At 46.4% G+C, this 25,245-nt stretch overlaps 1 protein-coding gene across 2 annotated transcripts in view; it reads left to right on the top strand.

The window, feature by feature from the left end:
• The first annotated feature begins 17,657 nt into the window (after positions 1–17,657).
• Positions 17,658–25,245, top strand: part of SNTB1 (syntrophin beta 1) — a 122,577-nt gene continuing 114,989 nt past the window's right edge. The window contains exon 1 of one of the 2 annotated variants that reach the window (XM_075743413.1): positions 17,658–18,373. In XM_075743413.1, coding sequence (XP_075599528.1) covers positions 17,857–18,373 — 517 coding nt within the window. In that variant the 5' untranslated portion in view covers positions 17,658–17,856. The remainder of the gene's footprint in view (positions 18,374–25,245) is intronic. The other variant, XM_075743412.1, reaches the window with a different exon arrangement.

Below are 25,245 nucleotides of genomic sequence, written 5' to 3' on the forward strand. Positions count from 1 at the left end.
ACACGTTGCCCGTGGAAATTGCTGCACACTGTAGGCTTGCAATCTAGCGCTCGTTCAGATAATTTCAATGGCCACACTGCAAAAACTTGCCGCAGCAGCAAGGTCTGACTGATGGGATTTTGTACAGTGTTGAGGGGAAATTAAAAGTTTGAACCACAACAAAATGCATTTATTTCTTAACTCAGGCAAAGCACCCGTTCACTTCCACTTGACCCTGTCTGGCACAGTCCACGTTGTCCTCACTAAGGGTTTTGGCTGAGCAAAGACTCACCCCGCAAGCTTTAGCTCCCGAACAGTGAGGAATTAATGACAGGCAGTTTTCAATGATTAACTCATATAGTTGATTGCCGTCTTCCATCCCCGTAATTAAAGAGCTATAGGTGTTATGGCTAATGAGTGCTTTAGCATGAGCTTAATTGCATATCCATTCATCAATGAAGTGATCTATTGAAATACCTGTGGAGCAGTGAATAATTTGTCTTCACTTTGGAAGTGAAAACTCTGAGATGTGAAACAGTTCAGAAAATTCACAACCACTGTCAATATTCCTATTCAGCCACTCGGCAGCCCAGTTTTTTTCCAGCTCCCCATTTTGTCCTTCAGGACTGAATACATTTCAGCAACTATCAGATTTTGCATATTGAGGGGAAGGAGAAAGAAGAAAAGAACTGACGTTGCATTATTAGTGTCACTTCATTCCTATTACTGTCTTTCTACTCTTCAGTCTGAAAAAAAAACCCAGTTCAAACAAGTTCAGAGCAAACCTTTGAAAAATCGGTATCAGTTGTGTGGAGGCCTTTGGGAGAAAAATGAATTTCTTTCCCATATTTCACAGAACACATGAGCTTCCTTAGCTGTTCTATTATACCTTCAGAGTATCATCTAAAAGCATTAAAAGATCATTTGAATGATCTCTGGTCTGATGAACATTTGAAGTGACCACACAGAGCATATATTTTTCATTAAAAAAACAAACGAAGAATATCTCCTGGTGAACATCTCACAGTAAAAAAATAAGCAAGGAAGTTTAGACACATTTCTTTTCCGCAAACAGGCATCAGTGTTTATATTTGTTGTCTACCAAAGGCTATTTAAATATCTTGTGTCAGAAAATTTGTTTGAGCACATTCAAGCCTATGAGCTGCTTGCAGACTTAACATTTATTTCTGGTATTCAAGTGCTGCCCTTCGTCACCTGAGATACCTGATATTGATTCCTTCCCAGTTGGAAAACTTAACGTCAGCAAAGTTTTACTATTTCTATTCAATCAAATTTGATTTTGTCACCAATGTGAGTTAGAGCCATGATTAAACAAGTCCTGCCTGTGAGCTCAGGCTGCAGTCTTTCTCACGAACATGTCCACACACAAAGTCTCTTTTCAGAAACAGCCATGAAAAGTGCACAGTCGGAGCGATAGCAGCCACCTGGAACCTCCCAATTAACCCTGGCCTAAGACAGGCTTCCAAAAGCCTACTTAGAAGTGACCGAAATGCCAGTGATTAAACTTGTATCCCTCTACAGACAACTCGGACGTGAAATCAGGATGACACTTACGTACCTGCCTTTTACACGCATGGGTTCATCTCAGTGCTGACTTGGATTTCTGAGCAAAAAATGAGAATATACCAAATGCAGACACTGGAGCAGTTTGAGGTTGTCACAGCACAAACTGCAGTACAAAACTCTAAACAAAACTTCAGATGAGCCAATATCTTTCAACCCACTGGTGAGGACACATCTGGAGTACTGTGTCCAGTTCTGGGCTCCCCAGTTCAAGAAAGACAGGGAACTACTACAGACAGTCCAACGGAGGGCTACAAGGATGATGAGGGGACTGGAGCATCTCTCGTATGAGGAAAGGCTGAGAGAGCTGGGGCTGTTTAGCCTGGAGAAGAGAAGGTTGAGAGCGGATCTCATCAATGCTTATAAATATCTAAAGGGTGGATGTCTAGAGGAAGGGGCCAGACTCTTCTCCATGGTGCCCAGTGACAGGACAAGCAAACTGGAACACAGAAAGTTCCACCTGAATATGAGGAAAAACTTCTTTACTTTGAGAGTGACTGAGCACTGGAACAGGCTGCCCAGAGAGGTTGTGGAGTCTCCTTCTCTGGAGATATTCAAAACCCACCTGGATGTGATCCTGTGCAACCTGCTGTAGGTGATCCTGCTCTAGCAGGGGGGTTGGACTAGATCGTCTCCAGAGGTCCCTTCCAACCCCTACCAATAATTCTGTGATTATAGAAAATATATATGCCCAATGCCTTTATTTTTTTAAAGAGAGAGAAAAGGATGCATGGCTGAATCAAAGGGTGAATGCTGATCTGAAATGGGAGCCAAAACAAAGGAAAGAGAAAAAAAAAGAAAGAAAAGAGAACTTTCACCAAAAGGTTTCATCTATTGCTAGCAGCAGAAGCAGAAGCTGCTGCTTTCGGGATCAGTGGACATGGTTGGCCCTGACCAGACTTAACACTGAACCCAGAGCACCAGCTGCAAAACCAAGCCCAAGTGCTAGGGTTGCAAGTGGAGTTTGTGGAGGCACAGCAGCTGACTCCAGCCCAGCGCCTCTGTAATCCCTTGGGACATCTGCTTGTGGGAGGCCACTAATAACCTGCTCTGTCCCGTCTTTCAGTTTGTCTTTCCCCTCTCTTCAACTCCTTGTGAAAGTTAAAGCCTTTCCTGGTTTTAGTTTAATAATGCAAGAAATAACACTTTCAAAGTATTTAATTAAATGTTTTTAATCGCTCAGAGGTTGCACGATTTTCTAGCCTATAAAAGTATGAAAAAGGGGAAAAGAAGCATGTGACTGTCTTGACTAACGTATGCAGTAGTCTGGGACAGATGTCTCAACCAAAAGGTCAAACAGCGATATTCCTTTCACTTCACTAAAAGGCATTTTGCTAACCGTGGCATCCACCACTGCAAAATGTCACCAGCCACACGGCTCAGCATTGTGCTCCTAGGTAGGGCACGATCTGTAATAATAACCAGAAAATAACAAACTCAGAGAAGAAAACCTGTACTTTTATTCTCTGGAGGCTCTGTGAAGCCCGTGTTTTCATCCAGAAATTGCTTGCCATAGGAGCGGCAGCTGGCAGCTCTTGCTTTCTGATCCTGCCTCCACAGATGGTTCCCTGCACAGACCTCAGTGAGGCTGCTCAGCCTTTCTGCACCTGCCATTTTTCTTCATCTCTTAAATTTTAATTTTATTTTGTGCTTGCACTTCCTGCTGGAAAAGTCCTACGCTATCCTGGTCACCCTCATCAGAATGCCCTTCCACAGCAGATGAATATCGGTGTTCCTATTTCAATAAGATGGAGAAATTGAAGCATGGAATTTAAATTACTAGCCCACAGTCCAGACCTCTCTGAATCAAAGCAATATCTTTTTGTTTTGTAGAGGTGTCCGCTCGCTACAAAATCATTTCTTTCCATCAAGCTCAGAGATAATAAGATCTCTGTAACTAATCCCTATGGTTGTTGTGGGAATCTGCCGTTCATTGTGTTGAAAATCCAAAGGAGTATAAAATGTATTACTGATTAAAGATGATGACAAAGTCACAGTGAAGGTTGGAAATGACAGTTATTCCTCTTAATTTTCAGGTTTTCATCTGTAGCAACATGACATGCCTCCTGGAGCCTTACCCCCATTCTGTTATTGCTACAGTGCAATAATGATCAAGTGGAAGGGATGGTGGGAGGATTTCTATTGCTTTGACATAATTCAAGAGGAATGTTTCCAAGTTAAGAAAATCCTTTCTAAGCTTCCCTGCCCTTCCCTGCTGTGTCCCTCAAGGGTTAAACCGCCAGCTCAGCTCTCCTGCCATGGGACCGAATTCCAGGGAGCTTGTGTAAGCCCCTGGGGACCTGAGAAATTAGAGGCAAGGGTTTCAAAATCAAGGAGGGCTGGTCTGCATGGAAAGGAAGGGATGAGGGGAGAGGTTGGAGCTCTGATCGGTGACTTTTAGATCCCAAAGTAGAAATGACCTAGACTTTCTCCAGATGTCAGCTGGCACCTGGGCCTGCTTAAGGCAGCCAGCTGTCCCTGCAGCCAGGGAGGGGACCAGTTTTAGCACAAGATGTTGAGAAAAACAGGCAGCTTGGTGTACAGACAGCTAGCAAGAAAACGTGCAGGATCTGCAGCATTAATGTAAATTTGGTTTTGTAGCCAAATGGTGTAAAAATTGGCCTTTAAGCCAGACAGATGGTGTTAAACTTGGCTCAGAGTCCAGGACAGAGGTTTGTCTTGTCTACGGTTAAAGTTTTTGCTGGCAGAGCTACGTCGTTTGAGAGTATGAAGAATTCGTACCCTTAAACAGCACATCTGTGTATAGAAAGTGCTTTAATGACGGGATCAATAACTTATTTCACTAGAAATTGGATTTTTTTTCTTTCCTTTTTCTCCCTCTCTTAATTCCCAAGTATTTTATCATGGACAATTGCTTCCTTAGAATAAGAAAGTGTACAGGAACCTCGTATGCATCAGGGGAAGTTTGCCAGTGGAGTTAAACCATGTAGACATGCAAATCCTCTTAGTAGAGACACAGTTTATAAAGGCAAAGGAGATGTATATCTAAATGGCCTGCTCATAATAGCAAACTCCTTCTAATGTAGACAAAACTACTGTTTATTTTGTTATTCTGATAAGCACTAGCCTGTGATAAAATACTGAAGTATTAGACTTGAAGCTATTAAGGTTTAGCCTCTAGTTGGTCTGCCACTTGAGACAGCAAATCTTCCCAGAGATCCCAATTAGGAAGGAGAAAAAAAGGGAAGGGGCAGGGAGGAATCAGGCACCAAAATGAGTTAGGTTCCAAACAGTTTCGACACAGATGAGATATAGCCTTTCATAATTTTTGGAAACTTCACTTTTTCAATTAGGGAATACAGCTGCTCGAATAGTCTCATGTCTGTTCATCAAGAAGCGGGCACAATGTGCAAGCACTTGTAGCATCAATAGGGACCATTGTTCAGAAAATATTGCCATTGAAATATTGTAAATGTGAATAGAATTAACTTCCCATTCATCTTTCACTGTCACACTCTGTTTATTTTACTGAATGAAAGCGCAGCCTCTCATATGCTCATAGGTCCCGTATCACCTAACAAATGTCTGATTGTCTGAATTCACTGCTCTTCCCCTCCTCCCCGCTGAGTTCTAGCAGGGATTTGGGCATTAACGAAACCCCTCCCTGAATTGTCGTTTTCCTGCCGAGAACGTTATATAAGGCCTATTTCTTCTTTATGTTATTCCGTGCAAAGCCCTTTATATTGCTCTTCTACTTAAGGAACAAAAGACACTTGTTCGGCAGCAGAGGAGAATCAAAAGAACATATTCTTTCAGGTAATGGCACGCATCCATTGATCGGTTTTCTCCTGTGAACATTGTGTACTCCGGTTCTTGCTACAAAAGAGAATAAGATGTCAGATCCCAGAAGAAGTTAATCACACTTGACTAGCTACACTGTGTCCTGAATTATGAGTATCATGAAACAACATAAGTTGCTGAAGCCAATATTCTTTGATCACTTCAATTTTTTTATAGCCTCAACCTTCCTGCTTTCCCATGGCGTTCTTGCAGATTTAAAGCAGTTTTATCTGTAACGAACAGAGTATCATTCTCTTATTGACAGTAAACATGCATCTCCTTTTTAATTAATTGTAATGCTGTAAGATTTACAGTACAGAACTGCAGATACCACAAAGGAGGTTGCATGTGTGTGAGGATGTGTATGTAATGGAGAGCTGGGAGAGAGCAGGGGATAATTCTGTACTGAGCTACTACGACTTCTGTCTCTAATGCTGCAGCTTCTTTTAATCCTCCTGTTTTCATGGGACCTGCATCAAATCCCATTATATGGACGAGAATCTTACAACGGGCTTCAGTGGGAGGTGGATTAGATCCAGGTTACTAAATGGTGGTGATGGACAGTCAACATGGTTGTATCTACCACTCATTTTCCAGCATTTGCTAAAAATAGGGAAGGCACAACTGGTATGTGCAGTGGAGTGTGCTCTGCTGGCCTGCTGTCTGCGAAGAACAAGCTGACGGATGTGGCTAGGAAAGCACAGATCTTTCCTGACCCTATCTTCCCTTTGGCTAACTCAGAACCTCTGGACATCTCTAGTCCAATCTCCTTCTCAGAGCAGAGTTAGTGCTAGCACAGCTTACTCAAGGCTGTGTCCACTTGATATTGCAGTATCTACAAAGATGGAGATCCACAACCTTTCTGGGCCCCTGTTTTAATATTTGACCACCCTTGTGGGATTTTTTCCCCTTTATATCAAGGAATTCTTGCATCCTTATGTCAATTTCCTATGTTTCAAATTGCGTTCATTGCTTTTCTGAGCACCTTGAGAAGAGCCTGGCTCTGTCCTCTCTACATCCTCCTATTAGGTAGCTGTAAACAGCATTAAGATCCCCCTAAGCCTACTCCAGGCTGAAGAAGTTCGGCTTTCTCAGCCTCTCCTCCTACAACATGTGCTCCAGCCCCCGACCATCTCAGTGACCATCCATGGGACTTGCTTTGATTTGTTAATGTCTTAACACTGGGGAGCCCAAAACCAGTCACACTGCTGCAAATGCAGTCTTAGAGGTACTAAACAAAGGGGGAAGAATTACTTCCCTCGAGAGCTACATTTTTGGTAATACGACTGCTCATTGCTGCAAGGACACACTGTTCAACTCCACCCCCAAGTCTTTTCTGCAAAGCTTCTCCCTTGCTCTCCAGGGTATCAACTGCTTACCTACAAATTCATTGAGAGTGTACTTTATCCCATCATCCCATTAATAAAGACATTAAGCAATATTGGCCCCCAATATCAATCCCTGAGATATACCACTAGTAACTGGCTACCAGTTACTTCAGGTCATGGATCACTAACAGTCTAATTTCCCACCCCCTTTGTCACCCACTCATCCAGCCCGTATCTCCCTACATGGATGATTTTAGTGACAAGGTGATCATGGGCAACACAGGGAAACGTGCTGTCTGCAAAGATATATATGGGATAAGACAATGAGTGTTATGGTCTAGGGAAGCACAGAAAGGAAATTTGCTTTATTTATGATCTTGTATTCCCTTCTGCTACACCAATCTGTTGGACAGTGACGCTCCCTTCAAAGCTTCCTAGGAAGCCAGAATAGTATTTCCAGAAAATTAGTATGAACCTTGACTTTACTTTTTCTACTGGGGAAAAGCTTCTGAGAATAAGTCCAAGGATCAGAAGAGAAGCACGAATCCTCTGTGTTTCTCAATCAATGAGTCTCAACAAAAGCTGACACATTTTATCCAAACATGTCAATGCGCTGAGCCCAAACGCAATGGCAGTTCACCACATCCAAAGCTGGGTTTCAAACAGAATCAGAAGTGATACAGTGACCAGGACACGGATTATTTTTGCAGCCTTGAGACAAGCTTGAAACCTGAACTCAGAACACCTACAAAAGTCTACTGTCTGTGACAGGCAACACTTGAGCCCTCCTAGGAAGGTCCTTGTGCCATCTTGCCTCACAGTATTGCTGCAAGGGCAGATAAGCACCTGGAAATAGGCCTGCTAGGCACAACTAGGCAGGGCTTATCCCACTGAAGAAAGGTGAGATTAACAGATGCATGTATAGTCTTCCTCCCTTCCCTAACTCATCCTTTGAACACACTGAATGGGTTGTCTTAAAAACAATCCCCAAGGAACTCCCGCAGCAAAACGATGTAAACAGAAAATTTTGTCTCAAGTTTGCCACTAAAACTGATCTAAAAGAGAGCGCAGAGGTGGTGTCTTGCTTCCAGGGTCTTTGGGTCTTATCCCAGGGCTTCATTTGGGACTCTGAAATAGTTTACCATGCCAGGACTTCCAGGCCTCCTGCAATGGAGCCAGAAACTTTGTGTAGCAAGAGCTGTGGAATTTAAGTTATAGATATTCAAGTTTGTCCTGTAGCTACAGGTACGGTGCAGCTGGTATCAGGGCTGTGCCTGGGTGCACTCCCTGTGTATTTAGGCATTAGTTCCTGGGGTGGTCCCAGAGCTCCCAGCTAGTCTCTGCAGAGGTGACACAAAGGGACTGATCTGAGCAAGAGATTGCCCGAGCTCCCAGACACCCTCCAACAAAGCCTTTCCCTAATTCCTGCAGGAGGAATTAGTCAGTAGGCCACATGGGAATTTTGGGCAGTCCCAGAGATTCTCCCAGGCAGCTACTGCTGTGCTTAGATCATTTTATAGATACTATTTGGTGTGTCAATGTGTAGGTGTCTAGGATGGAGAATCTGGCCATGCTGGGGACTGCCCCAGGCAGTACCGGCTGCAGAACTGGCAAACTTATACATTGATGAGCTACTTCTAAATGCTCAGTAGAAATTGTTCCTGCAGATACAGAAATGGTCATGTAGCACAGCCTTCTGCACATAGTAAAGATAGTTAGGTAATGTTTTGCTCATAGTTTAAAATAATCTATAGCAGGTCGTGTAGGACTCTGACCCAGCTGGAGTACAGGAACTGAGCAGGATGGTGGTTCAGGGAGTTTCACCCAATCCAGCGGAAGACACTGTTGCAGGGACCTTCACAATAGTGACTCTATTTGCCATGTGGATACTGAGCCAAACATCCCATCCAAGAGATGTGATTTCCCAGGCAAACATAATCCTATGCCAAGACCCCAAGATATTAGGGATTTTCTTAAAGAAACAAACTCTCTCCATGAGACAACAGATGTTGCACATTTGTTGTGCAGATGTGCAAGACTTGAAGCCTTAGAACTCTACAGTTATCTCCATCTAGACCTCCTTGTCCAGCACTGCTCCAAGGATCATGGAAGCCCTGCAAATGTCAGTGGGGCATGAACCCTCAGAGCCGCTAGACTGTCTGCAGAAGGGCATACAGATGTCTGCAAGTCTTGGGTCTTTTGGGACTGGGGTTGTCTCATTGTTACAAACCCTGGTGAACATTTACAGCTGTTCAGATCTATAAATGTTCACACTGATTTCACTACTGTTGCCAGCAGTGCGTCCAGAGAGCTTCCTGGCAGCGAACGGAATTTCAATACAGTATTGTATGAACAAAATGCTAAAAAGAAAAAAAAAAAGATCCTGCCACCAAATAATGTTGTTTTTCAGTAAGCTGTAGCTGGTACCCTCAGATAGGGCAGAGGAAAGCTGTGAAAGACTAGAAGGAGTCAGACTTTTGACTGCTATCTAACAAGTGGATCTTCATTCGGCAGCGTGTAGTGCATGTGCCCATGCAAGACCTTCTCCAGGTCTTCAGACTGCTCCAGGACTCACCCTCCACTGCCTTGGACCAGTGGTACCAATCACCATGTGGGGCCCTCCATGGGGCCGGAGCTGTGCTGCTGGACTGCTCCCAGCTCTGCCGGTTGCACTTCCCTACTTTCATTCTATCCCAGCCTTAAAACAACATTTAAGAGTCTGGATCTAAAACCCCTCATTCCCATAGGCTCAGAACAGCACTGTCTTTAGGAATTTGTATTCTCTGGCCAAGCATACCCTCCAATTATACAAGCTTATCACTGCTATCATGAGTGCGTTTTTACTATTACAGTAAATGTACAGAAAATGTGCTTTTATTGTTTATGTTTTAATAATGGATTGCCACCCAGAAAAAAATGAGAAACACTGCTGTAGGCAACTGGGAAGTGGTCCAGAGCTCCCCTCCTGTGTGTTCGTGGTGCTGGATTTCAGAGGCTCATGCTTATTTGTTTCAGTTCAAATCTAGTACGAAAGTTATTCTGTATTTGCATTAGCATGAAGGAGCACATTCTGCTAAAATTGCTCCCTTCTCCCCCATGTGTTTTGTCTCATTACATGTGGTAGAACCAGATTCCCAGAGGAAGTGTACTTGGCTAAATAACTGTGGTGACTATCCCACCAGTTGTTTAACACATTGTGCAGTTTCTAATACTACTCCCATTTTAACAACCAAATTTTGATTTATACTATATAAATACTAAATAAAACCCCAATACTTTAGAAACCACCCAACCTTTGAAACAATGTTTTCCCAGAAAATTATTCAATATCTTCTATGCTAAATATATTTTTTTAATTTGGGGGAGGGAGGGGTGGGATTAAATATATAAAAATACATCTGGTTAGTATGTTACATATATTAGTCATGTACAAGGAAGCTCCTACCACCAAGAGCTTCAAATCTAGGTAGACCCTTTGGGCAGAAGCAGTGACAGTGGCAGCAGCGAGGGATACTTAGGATGGATAGGATAGGATAGGATAGGATAGGATAGGATAGGATAGGATAGGATAGGTGGTGAGGAAGAGATTATATCTAGAGGTTCCTGCAGTCTGCGACTTTCTCACTTTTTAATTCCACTCTGAATATTGTGCAATGTCATTGTCCAGCTCATGTGAAAGTTTCCATTAAAGAAAGTCCAAGTACTTTATGAAGTCAGTGTTGCTGTGCCCATTAATGGATAGGGAACTCAGACACAAAATGAGGATTTATCCATGGCCACCCAGTTGGACGATGGCTTTCAGAGCCTGCAGGCCAGGGCTTATACACAAGAAACCACTGACATGAAGAAAATCCAACATAAAAAACCCAAACCACAACAAAAAAAGGCCAAAAAAACCTCTAGCAACAGCTATTCCATTTTGCAAATTTTCTTGAGGAATCTTTCAGGCAGATGGGAAAAGTGCTAAAACATCTCTCCCAGGACCCATGATGTAACAGGTGGGATTACAAAGGATGCTTCAGTCACATAACCAATGTCACTTAGATTTCAGTGTCAAATACCTTCAGTTTTTCAAAATGGCATTTAAAACCCCTTTGTCTGTGATTTGTAAATATGATGTTTTTACTTCCAATAAAACCTGATTTAACAAAGAACTGTGGGTCCATTTCACAATCTTAGCAGTGAACGGACCTGTTGTGTGTACAGGATCTGCTCCTGCCCTGCCTCACGTACCTTCCCTGGCTTGCTTCGGTCTGGCCCTACTTTTCTTTCAAGTGATTCCTGCCCACAGAAAGCTAACTCAGACCAATTACACTAAAATAAAAACATGTTTTCAATGTTTCCCTCCTAGAATTGCCTTATCACTTGATCTGGGCAAACAAGCACATTCTCGTAATTCCCCCAAATGTGATAGTTCCCATCTTAATTAACTGTAGGCACTTTGTGTCTTTTAGTTCTGGAGCACAGGAGAAACATCTGAGAAACAAATATACTGAAGCTGATGCTCTTTTCACTGAGATCAGTCTTCCATTGCCCTCCCTGGACTTACAGCTGATTTACAATGCTGTGAGAAGAGAACTAGCGCAGATATCATCTGAAGCAAGAAGAGGGACTGAGCCTTTGCAGAGCTCAAAAGTGAAACAAAGAGAACATGACAGTGCCACATACACATGGAAAAAAATACAATAATATTTCAGAGGACCTGAAGGTGAACATTATTTTCCCCAGTGTTTCAGTGATAGCCTTGTACTCTCCCGTTCCTCAGTAGAGCAGGCTTTCTGTCTGTCCACGCATCGCCTGTGCAGCACAAGACGCTTCCTGGGAAATCCACAACTTCCCCTCTGAAGCAGTTCTGCCACGTGATGAGTGGGAGTAAGATCCCAATTGCTGGTTTGGGGCTCATGTTCATGGCTATGGTGCAGAGCTCAGAGGAGCTGCCTGACCTCTTTGCCCTCTCTTGCGATGGCGATGAGGGAGCAAGGTGCTTCTGAAGCACAGAGAATCAGGACATCCCTCCTGCTTGGAGTTGCTACTCCCATGTGGATGGGCAGGTAAAGGAGCCCTGGAGGACTCCTAGGGACTCCTTCTCCTCCGGTGAGCAGCAGGACCTCTCTTGGGTCCTCTCTTCTTTCTCTTGGGCTGAGGGCTACTCATGGGAGACAAACTTGTGCTGAAGTCATAGCATGAACTCAGCATCATCTTTGCAGGAGCAATCTTGGAGAAGTGCCCATTTCCAAATTATAAATTCCTCTCTTCATTTCCCTTCTGTCCTAGCAGGCCATCCCTGTTTCCCACCACTCTAACAGGTTGATTTATGGCCCTGGGAGTGGCATGGAAAGGGGGAAGATGACCTTAGTTCACCTGTGCCAGGGTAGAGCAGGAGCTCAAAGCTACAGACGGAGCAAACTAGCTTTTCTAGCCAAACTGCTTTGCACAAGGCAAGCAAACACTTCTGGCACCTGAAGCACAGCCTCTCTCTGTGTGGGGCAGCAGGTTGCTGGCAGAGATGTCTGGGCACAGATGAGCAGCGAATACGGCAGGAGATCCCAGGGCAGGAAAAGTCCAAAGACCTCATGGACCCTGTGCTTCTTCACAGGCGCCATAGCATGAGCGGGGCGAGAGGCAGGGCACCTCCAAGCGAGTCTTGCAGTAATGCACAGGATTTGACAGGTTGAGGACACGGGCCTGAAGTCTCTGGGCTGTGGGGTCAGAACCACGTGGTTGTAACACATGACATACCACACCCCTTTAAAAAAGTAGGTTAAAAGACCAGAAAAGAACAAGACGGTAAAAATGCTTTGGTTGCTTTGACACCTAACCAGATTAACCTGTTTCTGATGAAGAGGAAAACCAGGACTGAAATATGTTGGATGAAATCTGGAGGTCTACCCTTTTTCCTCATTATTTCTTATATGTTTGAGAATTAACTGCAACGCAAATCTCTGATCTTGGCATTTAAAACATCTCGGGCTTAGCTTAGGGAGTGGGGGGAAATAGGTATGCAAGAGAGAAAAAATTAGTTCAAGAAACTGCAAAGCGACAGGAAAAAGTTAAGAAACTAAAGCACTGAAAGGGATCTGCAGCAGTGTTCAGGACACCAAGACAGGAAAAACTCTACTTTGCTATAGTGTCAACACCGTAATTATGAACCTTTATGTTCAGAGTTTATTTGGTTTAGTTCTTTCATAAAATTGCTTGAAGCCTAGGCAAAAGTTTCTAGGGTTCTGAGCTGGATCCTCTCTATTTTAAAGTGATTTTAACAGTAGCAGGAGCTAGCCTTAGATCTGTGCACACAAGAAACCTGAATGTTTCCTGGCACCCACTTCTGCATCACTTGTGCCAGAGTTGTATTTGCAGAAGGGAAATGTTCGTTTGCAGCCTGGCCCATAACTCCCCGGCTGTGGGAACATTTTCTCAGTTTGCCTAGCTAACGTGTGACTCGGGTAGGTGCACATACAGATTTCACACACATACTTCTTTCGTGTACACACAAGTAGGTTCCTGCTTTGAAAAACTGAATGCATAAAGCGTTTGCTGGCAAACAACTGTGCATTAATTTTATTTTTAAATGCCGTGTTGTGTATAAAAACCTGGATAGCTTCAAACTAGGAAAAGAAAAACAATGTTTTCATAGTTTTGAAAATAAGCCATAATGCAACCTCCAGATTATGAAGATCTTCAGGCGTTCTTGACATCTTCATAACCCCACCAGCACCAATGAGTAATGATTGCTGAATGCTGACTTTAAAGCCAAGAGGCTGCCTCAACACTGAGGAAGGGGTGGATTGCTCGGGGGGATTCGGCTGGTTGCCAGCTCCTCACCAGCAAGGCCTTTTGCAAGGCGTGACGCTGGTCAAGTGAGAGATCCCACCACCGCGTAACAGGGACATCTGCGTCAGGGCTGGAGCCTGCCCTGCTGCATCCCAGCATGCATAGACATAGGAGGGGCTGCCATGGGGGAACAAGTAGGGTTAGTTCAGGCACGTTCCTCAGAAAGACTTACTTAAACTTGGCTGCTGCAGTGTTTGGGATCACTGGAGGAACTGGACTCCCTTCCAGCTCTGTCATTACTTGTTGCGTTTCCAGCACTGGGCTTCCAAAACTGGAGTTCCTTCCTGTCTAGATCCGTCTGCTGAGCTGGTCGGTGTCAGGGTAACAAGACAGGAACGTCATTATCCAGATCTGATTTTGTCTAACTTCCGTCTTGTGAAACATGTTCAAGGATCACAACCCTGTTTCCAATTTAGAGGAATTTCAGATGAGCTGGCTTTGAGCTATCGTTGCTACGCTGATAACGCAAAAGAGAAGAAAACAAGCACTAGACGAGTTTGAGTGTCTCCCAAAAGTCCTTCAAAAATTACATCTCTACTATAGAACAGCACAGTCGTAAAGAAGCCACAGCTATAGAAAGGGTCTCTCGAGTCCTTACCTTCTCCACCTGGAAGTGGGGTGGGATCTGTGTTCCCTGCACTGCTGTCTGAGTGGCGAGCTTGCATATGTGGCCTTGCAATGGTTTTACTGTCAGAAGCCCAGTTTATTTACGTAAGACGTGAACGCTGGCCCCTTTGCCTGAAAACAGGAGGAAAAAAACCAAGAGCAGGCAGTGTCCGGACTCTGTCTCCAGTAGCCCCTCTCGTAAAGCTGAGCCTGAAGAACCCCCTCAGCGTCACCCTCACAACCCTTTTTGCATTGCTTTTCCTGTGTTTTGTCGTGTGCATGTACAGACCACAAGCCCGTTCCCTTTGCCTGGGCACACAGATGATTTCTCAGACATCACTGCCGCGCTTCTGACCTGGATGTACTTTGGTGCTCCTTGTCAGGGAGGCAGTTTCTGTCTTTTCCAACCCCCTCACTTCTTCCAGTTCACTGAATTGCTTTTTCCATTTAGCCCTTTGACTTTAGCTGAGCCTACAGTCCCCTGCAGTTCAAAGACCGATTCAACAGCAGCTATTAGCATTATCTTGCCTAACAATTTGTTTATACAGGAGAGTGAAAGGGGCCCTAATCTAGTTCAGGCTTTTACATGCTGCTAAAATACAAATGATAAAAGATGATTACTTGGCTTGTTTGAAAGGGTCCACTTTTCACAGCAGACCCTTTCAGAAGGGCAAGTGATGGAGAGAAACTTTTGCTAAGCTTTGCCTGTGCTGGAAGCCTTTAGAGACCGGAGCTTGGAATTACCACCGGCTCTGCCCATCCCACCGCACATCCCAGCTTCCTCGCAAATACTCACACTGAACACTGCAATTGCAGGGTAACAAGACAGGATATTGCAGGGTATTTACAGATTATGTCAGAAACATCACTGTCAGGAGAAGCTTGTAGCTGAAATTAGGAGTCTGCAGTCTGCCATGCCCTGGAAACCACTAGGGACCAGCACCTGACTTTGGAGTAACAGTTTTCTCTCTTGCAAACCTGAGCACTGAATAGCTGCACACCCAGTTAACATCTGTTTTTATCTTTTGTGTCTGCTCCTGCTGCATGAACCTATATTTCAGAAACTTCCCTTGCAGGTGTGATTAGCAGAACTGAGGCAGGGCCGAGGACGGTAATGTTGGCAGGGGTACCACCAGAGAAGTCTCAAGGCACCTTCTCTTTCTCACCTAAGGGTAGGTCAGCAGCCAGAAGTTGCTCGTGGGGTACACAAAGACTCAGGGTACACAAAGACTCAGGGTACACAAATACAATTACTAGCCTGCGCTCCTAGGACAGGGAAGCACAGACATCAGGTATCCATCACGTCGTCTCCAGATGGGGAGACAATCTGGGAGACTATTTGCCTTGGGCCTGTGCCTTAGCATCTCTTACACTATCTTCTTTTTACTTTTATTTTCAATATTAAAATGTCACCTCTGTTTTCTTACCACTCCAAGGAGGGGAGAAGGGGGGAGGAGGAGGCAAAGAAGATGACTATAAAAACTTTTTCATACCAGGGACTAATATATCGGATGCTGGCCCTGGGAAACTTTATTATTTACCTCTGCTGGAATGGGAAAGGAAAATAGCTGGAACAAGCACAGCTCTGAGATACACGCAGTGCAATTGTCTATACAAGGCAGTTCCATGGGAACCCCACCGGAGAACCAGACACACTCAGCAAACACGGCCGAGTGCACAGTGTGATGAAGGAGAAGTGTGAGGCATTAAGCGTTTCCTTTCCCTTCTCTATTACCTTTTCACAACAGGACAGAAACCATCTGAGTGTTTTTTCCTTGTAAATTTTCTGAAATGACTTTAAAAACATACTTAGAGACACATTTCCATTAGTAGCAGCACTGATTCTTTACTAATTCATGAAGAAAAACTATGAAATAATTGGTAACAGTTGAACCCTAGGGAAACAGGGATGCCTGATTTTACAGCTCGGCCTGGTCACTTGGGCTCAGAGCTACACAGGAACGTGAGTGCTACACAGCCGGCATTGCAACACCTGATTTTTGTATGCCTGTCCTTTCCTTCGCATCCTTCTCACCTACCTGAAGCCAGCTGGAACCAAACAAGCACACTTACTCACTCTGACTGGCACCTAGGAATAGGATTTAAAAAAAAACAAACCACCAACCCAAACACTCAGAGTGTTGTACATGAGCTACCTAAATTAGCCAGTGAGAAATGCTGGAGAAAAGGGTGTTACAGCCTAGTCCTCTCTAGGGCTTAGGTGCCTTGTTCAGGTTTAGCGGGACATGCTGCTTTTCACTCTGGATTCACAGCCCTGAAAACTTAATTATAGCTTTTCACCTTGCATTAATTAACATGAGAAATGAAGAGACCTCTCTTCAGTTTGCTTTTTCTCCACCCACCCATTATCCTTGAATAACCCATTGCCTGTGTGTTCCCGCTCTCCCTAGGCGCAGGGCTGTATTCCTATCGAAGAGGAGGGACACATGCGCAGCCTGGGCAAGGCTGCAGATGAAGGAGGGTTGAGGCCTCCTTCTGCAGTTTTTTGGAGGGAAGGGGATGTGTTTTCTGCAGCCCAGTGCAAGGGGCATGGTCTGAGAGACCCTGCTGAACCAAGGCAGGCTTGTCCAGGGACGATCCCTTATGTAGGTCCCACCCATGCTGGGGAGATGAGTCCCAAGTTGCCAAGCCCAAGTTAACCTGGGGCACTTGCACGTACCTGGGAGCAAAGCCCTGGTGTCAGAAATGAATGGCATCACTTCAGAGAGGAGCAAGATGCCGCATTTAGGGAACCACATGACTCACACAGCCAAAATGAATAGGACTAATAACCTCACTGGCCACCCCAACCTCCCCAGAGTATTGTTCCCACATGCACCAAACTGTCCAGAACTGCTGGAGTTTTCAGCCCAGCTTAGGAAGGAGCCAGAGCTGCTCTGCAAGGGGCAGAAACAAAGGCAGTCCAGGAGGTGTTTGGTGTCTGTAGAGTCACCTTGCTGTGGGGCAGCACCTCCAGGCTGGCTAGTGGCATCTCCAAACCGGCAATGTGGAAGCTTTGTCCTCTCGGGTGCCTGAGTTGGAGCCTCGAGCCCCACATCAGGCACGGAATTGCTTCCTAGGAGGAAAGTAAGCATGGGAAGAACTGCAAAATGGGCCTTAAAAATTTGTAAGCAAAGGGCAAAGAACACAGTTTCAAAATGTGCAAAAGTATCCATGACAATCACTTACCACCTTAATCCCACAAAGCCACGAAACAACTTGGAGTCTACTTTCATACAGCTGAAATGTATCTACCTTTATGCCACCAATTAGTTTTAACCCACTTACTTAATAAAAAAGTGTCCGGGGAGAACAAAGTTGCATTTTCCTTAACGCTCCTCTGCCGTTGATTTCCCTCACCTCCCCGCCACCCGCGGGTCCCTTCACCGCTAAATGCCATCACACCCACGGCTCGAAGGCAGCCGCGGCTCAGCGAGGAGACGTGTCCCCGCGAAGTGGCCGTGGGAGGGGCGGGACACCCCCGGGCACGCACACGCACACACTCACACACACGCGCGCACACACTCGCACACAGGCGCGGCGGCAGCAGCGGGCGGTGCCGCCAGGTGCGCCCGCCCCGGCGCGGCCCCGGGGGGGCGGCCGCGGCTCCTCGCCCCACCCCGCCGCGCCGGGAGCTCGCCGCCCCCCGGCTGAAGTCCGGTGCCGGCGCGCCGTACCGCGCCGTGCCGGGGGTGCTGTCACTCGGCGCTTCCAGCATGCTCCTAAGATGGCGGTAGCGGCGGCGGGCGGGGGCGGCCGGGCGCAGCGCAGCGGCTGGCTGGAAGTTTTGGTGCGGGAGCGCTGGCACAAAGTGCTGGCCAACTTGAGCGGCGAGGCGCTGGTGCTGAGCGGCGAGGAGCGCCCCGACGGCGCGGCCCACAACGGCCTGGGCGGCGATGGGGCGGCGTGCCGCGGGGCCGAGGGCGGCGGGGGGGCGGCGGCGGGGCGCACCGCCTTCACCGACCCCCCCGAGCAGGTGCCCGAGGCCGTCTCCAACAAGAAGCGGTGCGTGAAGGTGCTGAAGCAGGAGCTGGGCGGGCTGGGCATCAGCATCAAGGGGGGCAAGGAGAACAAGATGCCCATCCTCATCAGCAAGATCTTCAAGGGGCTGGCGGCCGACCAGACCCAGGCCCTCTACGTGGGCGATGCCATCCTGGCCGTCAACGGCACTGACCTGCGGGATGCCACCCACGACGAGGCGGTGCAGGCGCTCAAGCGGGCCGGCAAGGAGGTGCTGCTGGAAGGTAGGGGCCGGGGGATGGAGCGGGGCACTGGGGACAGCCCGGCCGCACGGTGGGCCGGTGCGGTGCGGGAAGCTTTGGGGCCAAGTCGGCTGGGCTGCCAAAGGGGCGACGGAGCCGAGCCGGGGAGTGCAGAGGTGCCCCCGTGCTTCCCGTACCGCTCCTCCGGGCGTCTTTCCAGCGGGGAGAGTTTATTCCCCCCCACACCCAGAGCCGCGGCGGCACCCCCGACGGCATGCGTTGAGGACGCAGCCCCTCGGGAAGGGACGAGCGGGGCTGCCGGGGAGCTGGGCTTGAACTTCCCGTCCTGCCGTCAGCCGCCGGAGCCCCGCAGCCCCGTCTCGTCTGGGCGGCGGGTCGGCTCCCGGGCTGAGGGGTCACGGTGGGAGCCTGGCCGACCCCCGCCGGGGCGACGGATCTTCAGGGTCTGCCGCCTGGAAATTTTCGCGGCTTTTCAGCCCAAGAAAGGGGGGGGGGGGTGTATGTTGGATGCCGGGAGAGGAGGGGTTAAAGGAGTAAAGGAGCCCCCTGGGGGCGTGAGGAAAGGGCTTGGGGGACTTCTCCTGAGCCAGCTCGAAATGCCCGAAACCTCCCGCTGTCCAGTTCTTCCCTGTCTCCTTCTACCACCCCACTCCCGACTAGGGATGAGGCTTGAATGAAGCTGGCGGTGCCTCACTGAAACACTAACCATCCCTGCAAAGCACTGGGTTTCGTTTCCTTTCTCGAGGGTGACTGAAACAGTTTTGTAAGAAGTAGCATTATAAACCGAGCCCGGAGTAAGGAGCAGCTGTGGTGTGCATGGAGGAGGCGTGGAGGGACGGTGTCCCCCCAGAACAGGTCGGGTGTTGGGGAGCGTGCGAGCAGATGCAGACCCAGGTTCTCCAGGACAGCGAGTTCATGAGGAGAGAGGCATTCACAGGCATTCAATCCTTGTCTTCTCACAAGGATTAATTTACTTGCTCCACTTGAGAGAATGAACAGCTTCAGAAATGCCCTTGGCGCGTGTTTGATAAAGTGATTACGTATTTGCCCAGAAGTTCATTTAACCGGAGGTCAGTGGCATTTGAGGCATGCTGCTATGCCTTCTTCCCCTGTGCCATCCATCACCTTCCTCTGAGCCACAGGCGCTCCCACCTCGCCATTCCTGTAGCCCTTTTGGTACCGCACGTTTTTTCACGTGTGTCTTTTCAATGCTTATTCCGATGAGCGGAGGGAGGTGCTGCCGCTGGTTAGGAGGTGCAGCTGAGGATCAGCCATGAACAACCAAATATGGCATAAAGTTAGGGGAAAAGCTTGGAGGGGAGGGCAGGTGAGAAAATGTCATCCGCAGCAGTGCATACCGAGAAACTATTTGGTGGTGTCCACATTGACAGTGAAAACTGCGAAGGAGTTAGTGGCCTGTGAGGATTTAAGGAGCTGAGGGCAGTTGTGCTTCCCCTCCTTGCGTGCCCCGTGCTACTTGTGGGACTGAAGTGTGTTGTGTCCCACTTATGGACATACCTGTGAAGTCTTAATATAAACTTCTCCCTGAGGTCTGAATTGAGGCTGTTGCATCTAAATTCTGTCAATGGTTTGTTTATGCAGTTTAAGGGCTTCCTGGGGTGCAGGCCAGGCAATGGCTGACCTTTGGTGTGATCTAATGAGTAATGTATATAGCGCTTGCAAAAGCCTCCCTCCCTCTGTAGCTCCTGCAGTTGCAGCACCTGAACACGCTGCTGCTGTGCAAGTCTTTTAAAAAACCCCCTCAGTTTTCTTCCTGGTAGGAGTGAAGATAAAGCTGTTTCAACGTGGACTCCTAGCACCCTCCTTCTCTCCACTCCTTTTGCCGTCCCAACTATTTTCTTGTGTTTCTTTGCTCTGTGAAGGCTGATGTGTCTCAGTGGTTTGTTTCTGTGATTGAATTTGTAATTTGTAAATCGAGAGCATACTTCAGTAGTCATCTCTATGTAGAGTTAAAATATTCTGACACTGAACTCAGTATTTTGTCCTGCCTTTCTCTTGCTATTTCTGCAGAGAAACCAAAATGAGAGTTGGCCGCAGCATTGCCCCGGGAGGCGCTGCTCCCTTCAGCAGGGATCCTCTCTACGTGAATGGCTTGTGTAAACAGGCGGTTTGAAACAATTCTCTGAGATTCAATTTCCCACTTTGAAGCTCTTTCTTCAGTAGCACAGTCTAAAACAATCTTTTTATTATTAAAGGAAGGGAAATCCAAAAGTTTTTTTTTCCCTTCAAAGTATAGGAGGGAGAGCCTTGATTTTCCTTTCCTTCCAGACAGTAGGAATTTGCCATTTCCTGACTTCTTAGAGAGTTATGTATTACAAAAAGCACTCTGCACTGGGGCAGGGCAAGACCCCAGCGCAGCTCTTCTCTAGGATCCTTCTCCAATTAACAGAGCAATGCCAGCGTGTGTTTCCAGGGTCATTTACATTTTTCAAGGAGATTCTGAGATTTACTTGTGACTTCCAGACCAGGAAAGCCAAATTTGCAAAGGCACGGCAAGGTGTGAAGCACGAGGGGCATATTTCATGGTGCAACAGGGCTCTGGGTATTGCCCAATGCATTGTGCGTTCCTGGAAAGGGTTTTATGGTTGAGTATTTCCTGGAGGTTATCAGCAGCGAAGATGTGGTCAGTATGGCTCAATACACCCAACATCAGAGTGCTGGAGCCCATCTGTTATATAGTGTCCTTCCTAAAACTGCTTGCTCAGTGAAATGAGGCATTTACCAGCTCAGCACTAAACTGTAGTCTCTCCTGCATTCCTATGTGGGGAGGAAGGGAGTGGAAAATCCCTCCCCAGCCCTCTGCACCGTATGTGGGTAGCAGGGCTGGCACCGGGGTGGGCGGCGGGAGGAGGAAGGTCTGTGAAGAGGGGAAGGGATGGGGCAACACGTCGTTTTTACACTTGCCCTTTTTGCTGCATTGATCGCTGTCTCTGAGCTGGTGGAAATAGAGATTATTTGCTGCAGGGTTAGGGGTGGTGTAGCTGCAGTAGCTGTGCTGGCGTGAGGGCACGCAGCTGTAAAGCCCAGTGGGAGACGTCCTACTCTAACAAGTTTAATAGCCATGCTGGGTTGTTCTGTCCTCTCATTTTCCATCCGTGAAGGACATTGTTCTGTCACAGTCCTCACTTGTATAGTCCAGCTACTAAGCTAAAGTTGTATAGATCAGTTCCTTCTTACAAGTCTGATCTGTGGGGTTGGCCAGAGTGCCTTGAAATCAGGTAGGATTTGATAAAGGGAAGGGAAATAAGGCAATGGACGACACTGCCATAGGAGGATCTGTAAGGCAGAAGGTTCAAGACGAGAGGGAGGTGATGGTGAGGGAGGACTTGAGCCCTAAGAAATCCTGCTGTCTCCTCCTCTGCAGGGATGGACCTCTTCTGCCTGCAGAGTTTAATTTCCTGTGAGCTTCCATCACAGCTTGGCTATGGGTACATGGGAGCAAAGCAGCCAGTGAGCAGGGGCAGGGGAAGCGCTAGAGTTGGGCTTGTCGGCCCTGGATGGCTTCTCAGGTGTTCAGTACCTCAGGATGGAGCTTCTCACCAGCGTTCAGGAGCGCAAAGAATTTCCATCTGTGAGAGATGGGATAGCCTCCTTGTACAGTGCATGGAAGGCAGCTAAAATTATCATGACAGCTATTGTTGGTACATACAATTTCCCTGCAGTTCTGTTAAATTGGATCTTCTTAAATAAGCACTTTGGAAAATCAAGCAGCCCCTCTTGTGCTGTGTGAAGCACATTGCATTCAAGTGACTCTCAAGACACAAAAGGTGTTTGTTTTTATCGAAGCATCCTAGACTAGAGCAGTCCCTTGGCATGCTCTGTAGTGGAGCTGGTTGTGCTTTACTCACATTCTCTATGTGTTTGGTGAAAAAATGAAAAATTGAAGTAGCCTGCACTCATGTCAGACAGGACCCCTCTGCATGATGCTGTATTTGAATGTGGAGGAAAAAAAACACAATAGTGTGGCTTTTTTGCTAGCTGGGTGCAGGATTTTTCTTTAGATTGCATCACTTCCTAACTTGTTAAATGTGTGCAGACGAGCTTTTCATGATGACAGTGACATGTGCGCAGCGGGAAAAGGAGCTCCTTCTTAGTGTTGCTAGTTTCTTACTGGGTTTGAGTGATTCTCAAGCTAACACAATTGCAAGGTAAGGGTTACAGCTCCCTTGAGAAGTGGCTCTTGCAGCCTCTCTGGGTTTGCAGAAATTTCCCACAGAGAGGCAACCCCCTGCATCGTGAATTTTAGCATATGGACAGTAGACTACAGTCATCTTCTGTAGCCCTCTTGGGACTAATCCACAGCTTTAAAGCAATGTAAGAGTAAGCATGGTGCAGTCTGTACCATAATAACATGTATTATTTTCCAAACAATATTTCTGTAAGAAATGTAAGGATTTTCCCCTTCCTACCTTTTTTAAATTTTCTTTGGATGACGTAAAATGATTCTGCCTGTGTGACTTACACGTGCTAATAGTGGAAAATAGGAATGAGCTACTTGTTGGCTGTATTTTTCTATCTTATCTATGTTTTCTTTCATGCTATGTGTTTCTTTCAGTAAGTACCAACAACAGGAGATTTCTGGGGGCTAACAAAATACATTATTTATCCAAGAAATTGTGTCCCTTTCAAGTATAGGGAAAAAATGAGACACAGGGCACTTAAGTGCCTACGTGACATAATTACTTACTACAGTCAGGGCTGTAAATCTCAGTGATTGCAAATTGTATGCATACTTATTCTTTACACTTGCAGTAAATGTATGGAGAAAACACTTTACCTTTTTTTTTTTTTCGGTGCCAGCAAATATGCAGTCAGAGAAATGCTTTGTGCTTAGGGGCTATACCGCATTTCACAGCCTGTGTAGCTGCCTTTGCACACATCAGTTTGAAAGTGAAATTGAAAGGGAAAGGAGCAGGTAATCTTGTTCTCAAGAACACCAGGTCCAAGCAGTCCCCAAGAATCTCTGTTTTGATTGTTTCAGCTGCCTGTGGCTGATGAGGAAGCTTGAGTGGGAACACTTGATGTGTCTTTCATTGATTAGATTAGATTACAGGGTAATTTAGAAGTCCAGACAGTCTGTATCACCTTTCACAGATAAGAATCAGTGTATCCTCTTTGCAGGAAATCTGGTACAAGTCCTCTTTCTCAGTTGCTGTAAAGAAAATAAGGCAGTTGTGGGCAACACATTCCTGGATTTGTTTGGATCAAGGGCAGGGTTCCCCGTCAATCCCCCCCACCTTGGAAATCATTCTTCTACAGGAATCACTACCAGCTCCTTAAGGGTGCTTAGAAGATTAAATATGTCTTAAGGATCTGGGATTCAATTGCATATAGAAAATCTACATGTTCAGTATCATTAGGAAAAAAACACCATCTTTTAAAATCCCAGCAGTAATTCCTTTGTGGAAAATTAAATTGAAAACTTGGTATAACTCTTTGAAGAATCTTTAAACAACTAGAGCGGAATTGAAAGCTGAAGGCTTTTGCTATAGTTAACAAAACAGTATTTGTATCTTAATTTTGCCACAGCAGCAAAATTTCAGCATTTTTACCACCCTCCCAGGAAGGCATTTTCACACGGGTGATCACAAATGGCACTGGGATGTCCCTGTCCCATCCCTATCCCTGCTGCGCGCTGGCTTTGGGTCTGAAACACTTGCTGTGCTTCCATCCTGAGGGAGCTGGTGAGGAGTCTCCGTAATTCAAAGCAGGGTCTGGATTTAGGACAGCCCAGTCAAGGCTCCTCCTGAGAAGTTCACGTAGTGTGCTTTGCAGCCTGGTAACACCCGCTGATCCCACTGGGTTGATGGTTTCAGGTGTAGATTGGGAAGGATTTTTCTGTTTGGTTTTTTACTTTCTTAATCTCACTGTTTTCGTAACACATGCTGTGGAGCTTCTCTGGCGGTAGTTTGTCTGTAAGTTTGACTTAAGTATAGCATCCATTTGTGTGCATTCAGAGCTCATAAGTGTTGGAGAGTTTACCATATCTATTTGTAATCTGTTCCAGTGGTCACTTACTTGCAGGCTTTAAGAACAGGTTATTTCCATTCCATTTTTCTAATTTAGATTTCTGATCATAGGATTATTTTGTACTTTATTCTGCAAGATTATGTTGCCATGGCTACTTGTTAGAATTGGTACAGCTACTTCAGGAGAAGGGAGATCGAAGGAAACAGTGGTTCAAGAGAGCAATAGCATATGTAAATGAGCAAAATATGATGGGAAGAAAGCTGTCCCAGTACTGCATGGGAGACTGGCTTTCCAAGTCTGAAAAAATTCTTCAAGCATCTCAGAAAAATAGTGGGTGAAGAAAGGATGGTAGCAGTGAGTATCTAGAACATGCAAAAAATCTTTTAACTATATATCATATAGGGTTTGCAAGTAGCCTACATAACAGTTTTTCTGGCCTTGACATGGTGAGTGGAGGTGAGCGAGATTCATCTCTCTTACCCCCTCCTGACCCCCCACTGATGTCACTACCTCTCCAAAACTTAAACTATGCAGAGAGCAGAGAAAAATACCACTGTCAGCATAAGCTGTGTCTGGGCTTAGGGCCTTTGCCAGGACATCTGTACTTAGAGCAATCAGGGAGAGCATCGTACTGTTGTGGCGGATTGGGAAAGAGCGCGGACTCTGAATAGTAGGAATAAATAGTCTGTTTTGGCAGGGGCAACAGGTAGAGATGGGGAGGGACGACAGGCGAGTGGCAGCATTCAGGACATGCCTTAAGGAGAATCACTGCAAATGGGAGTTAGAGGATGTTTGAGGTGAGGCATGGCTGATTTGGGCTATAGCAGTTTGCAAGAAACTACAAGGTATGTTAAAAGTGTGGAGTGCTGCTTGTCACTCATGCTACGTGTTGCAAGGTGTGT

This window comes from Balearica regulorum, chromosome 2 (genome assembly GCF_011004875.1).
Source record: "Balearica regulorum gibbericeps isolate bBalReg1 chromosome 2, bBalReg1.pri, whole genome shotgun sequence".
Classification (NCBI taxonomy): Eukaryota; Metazoa; Chordata; class Aves; order Gruiformes; family Gruidae; genus Balearica; species Balearica regulorum.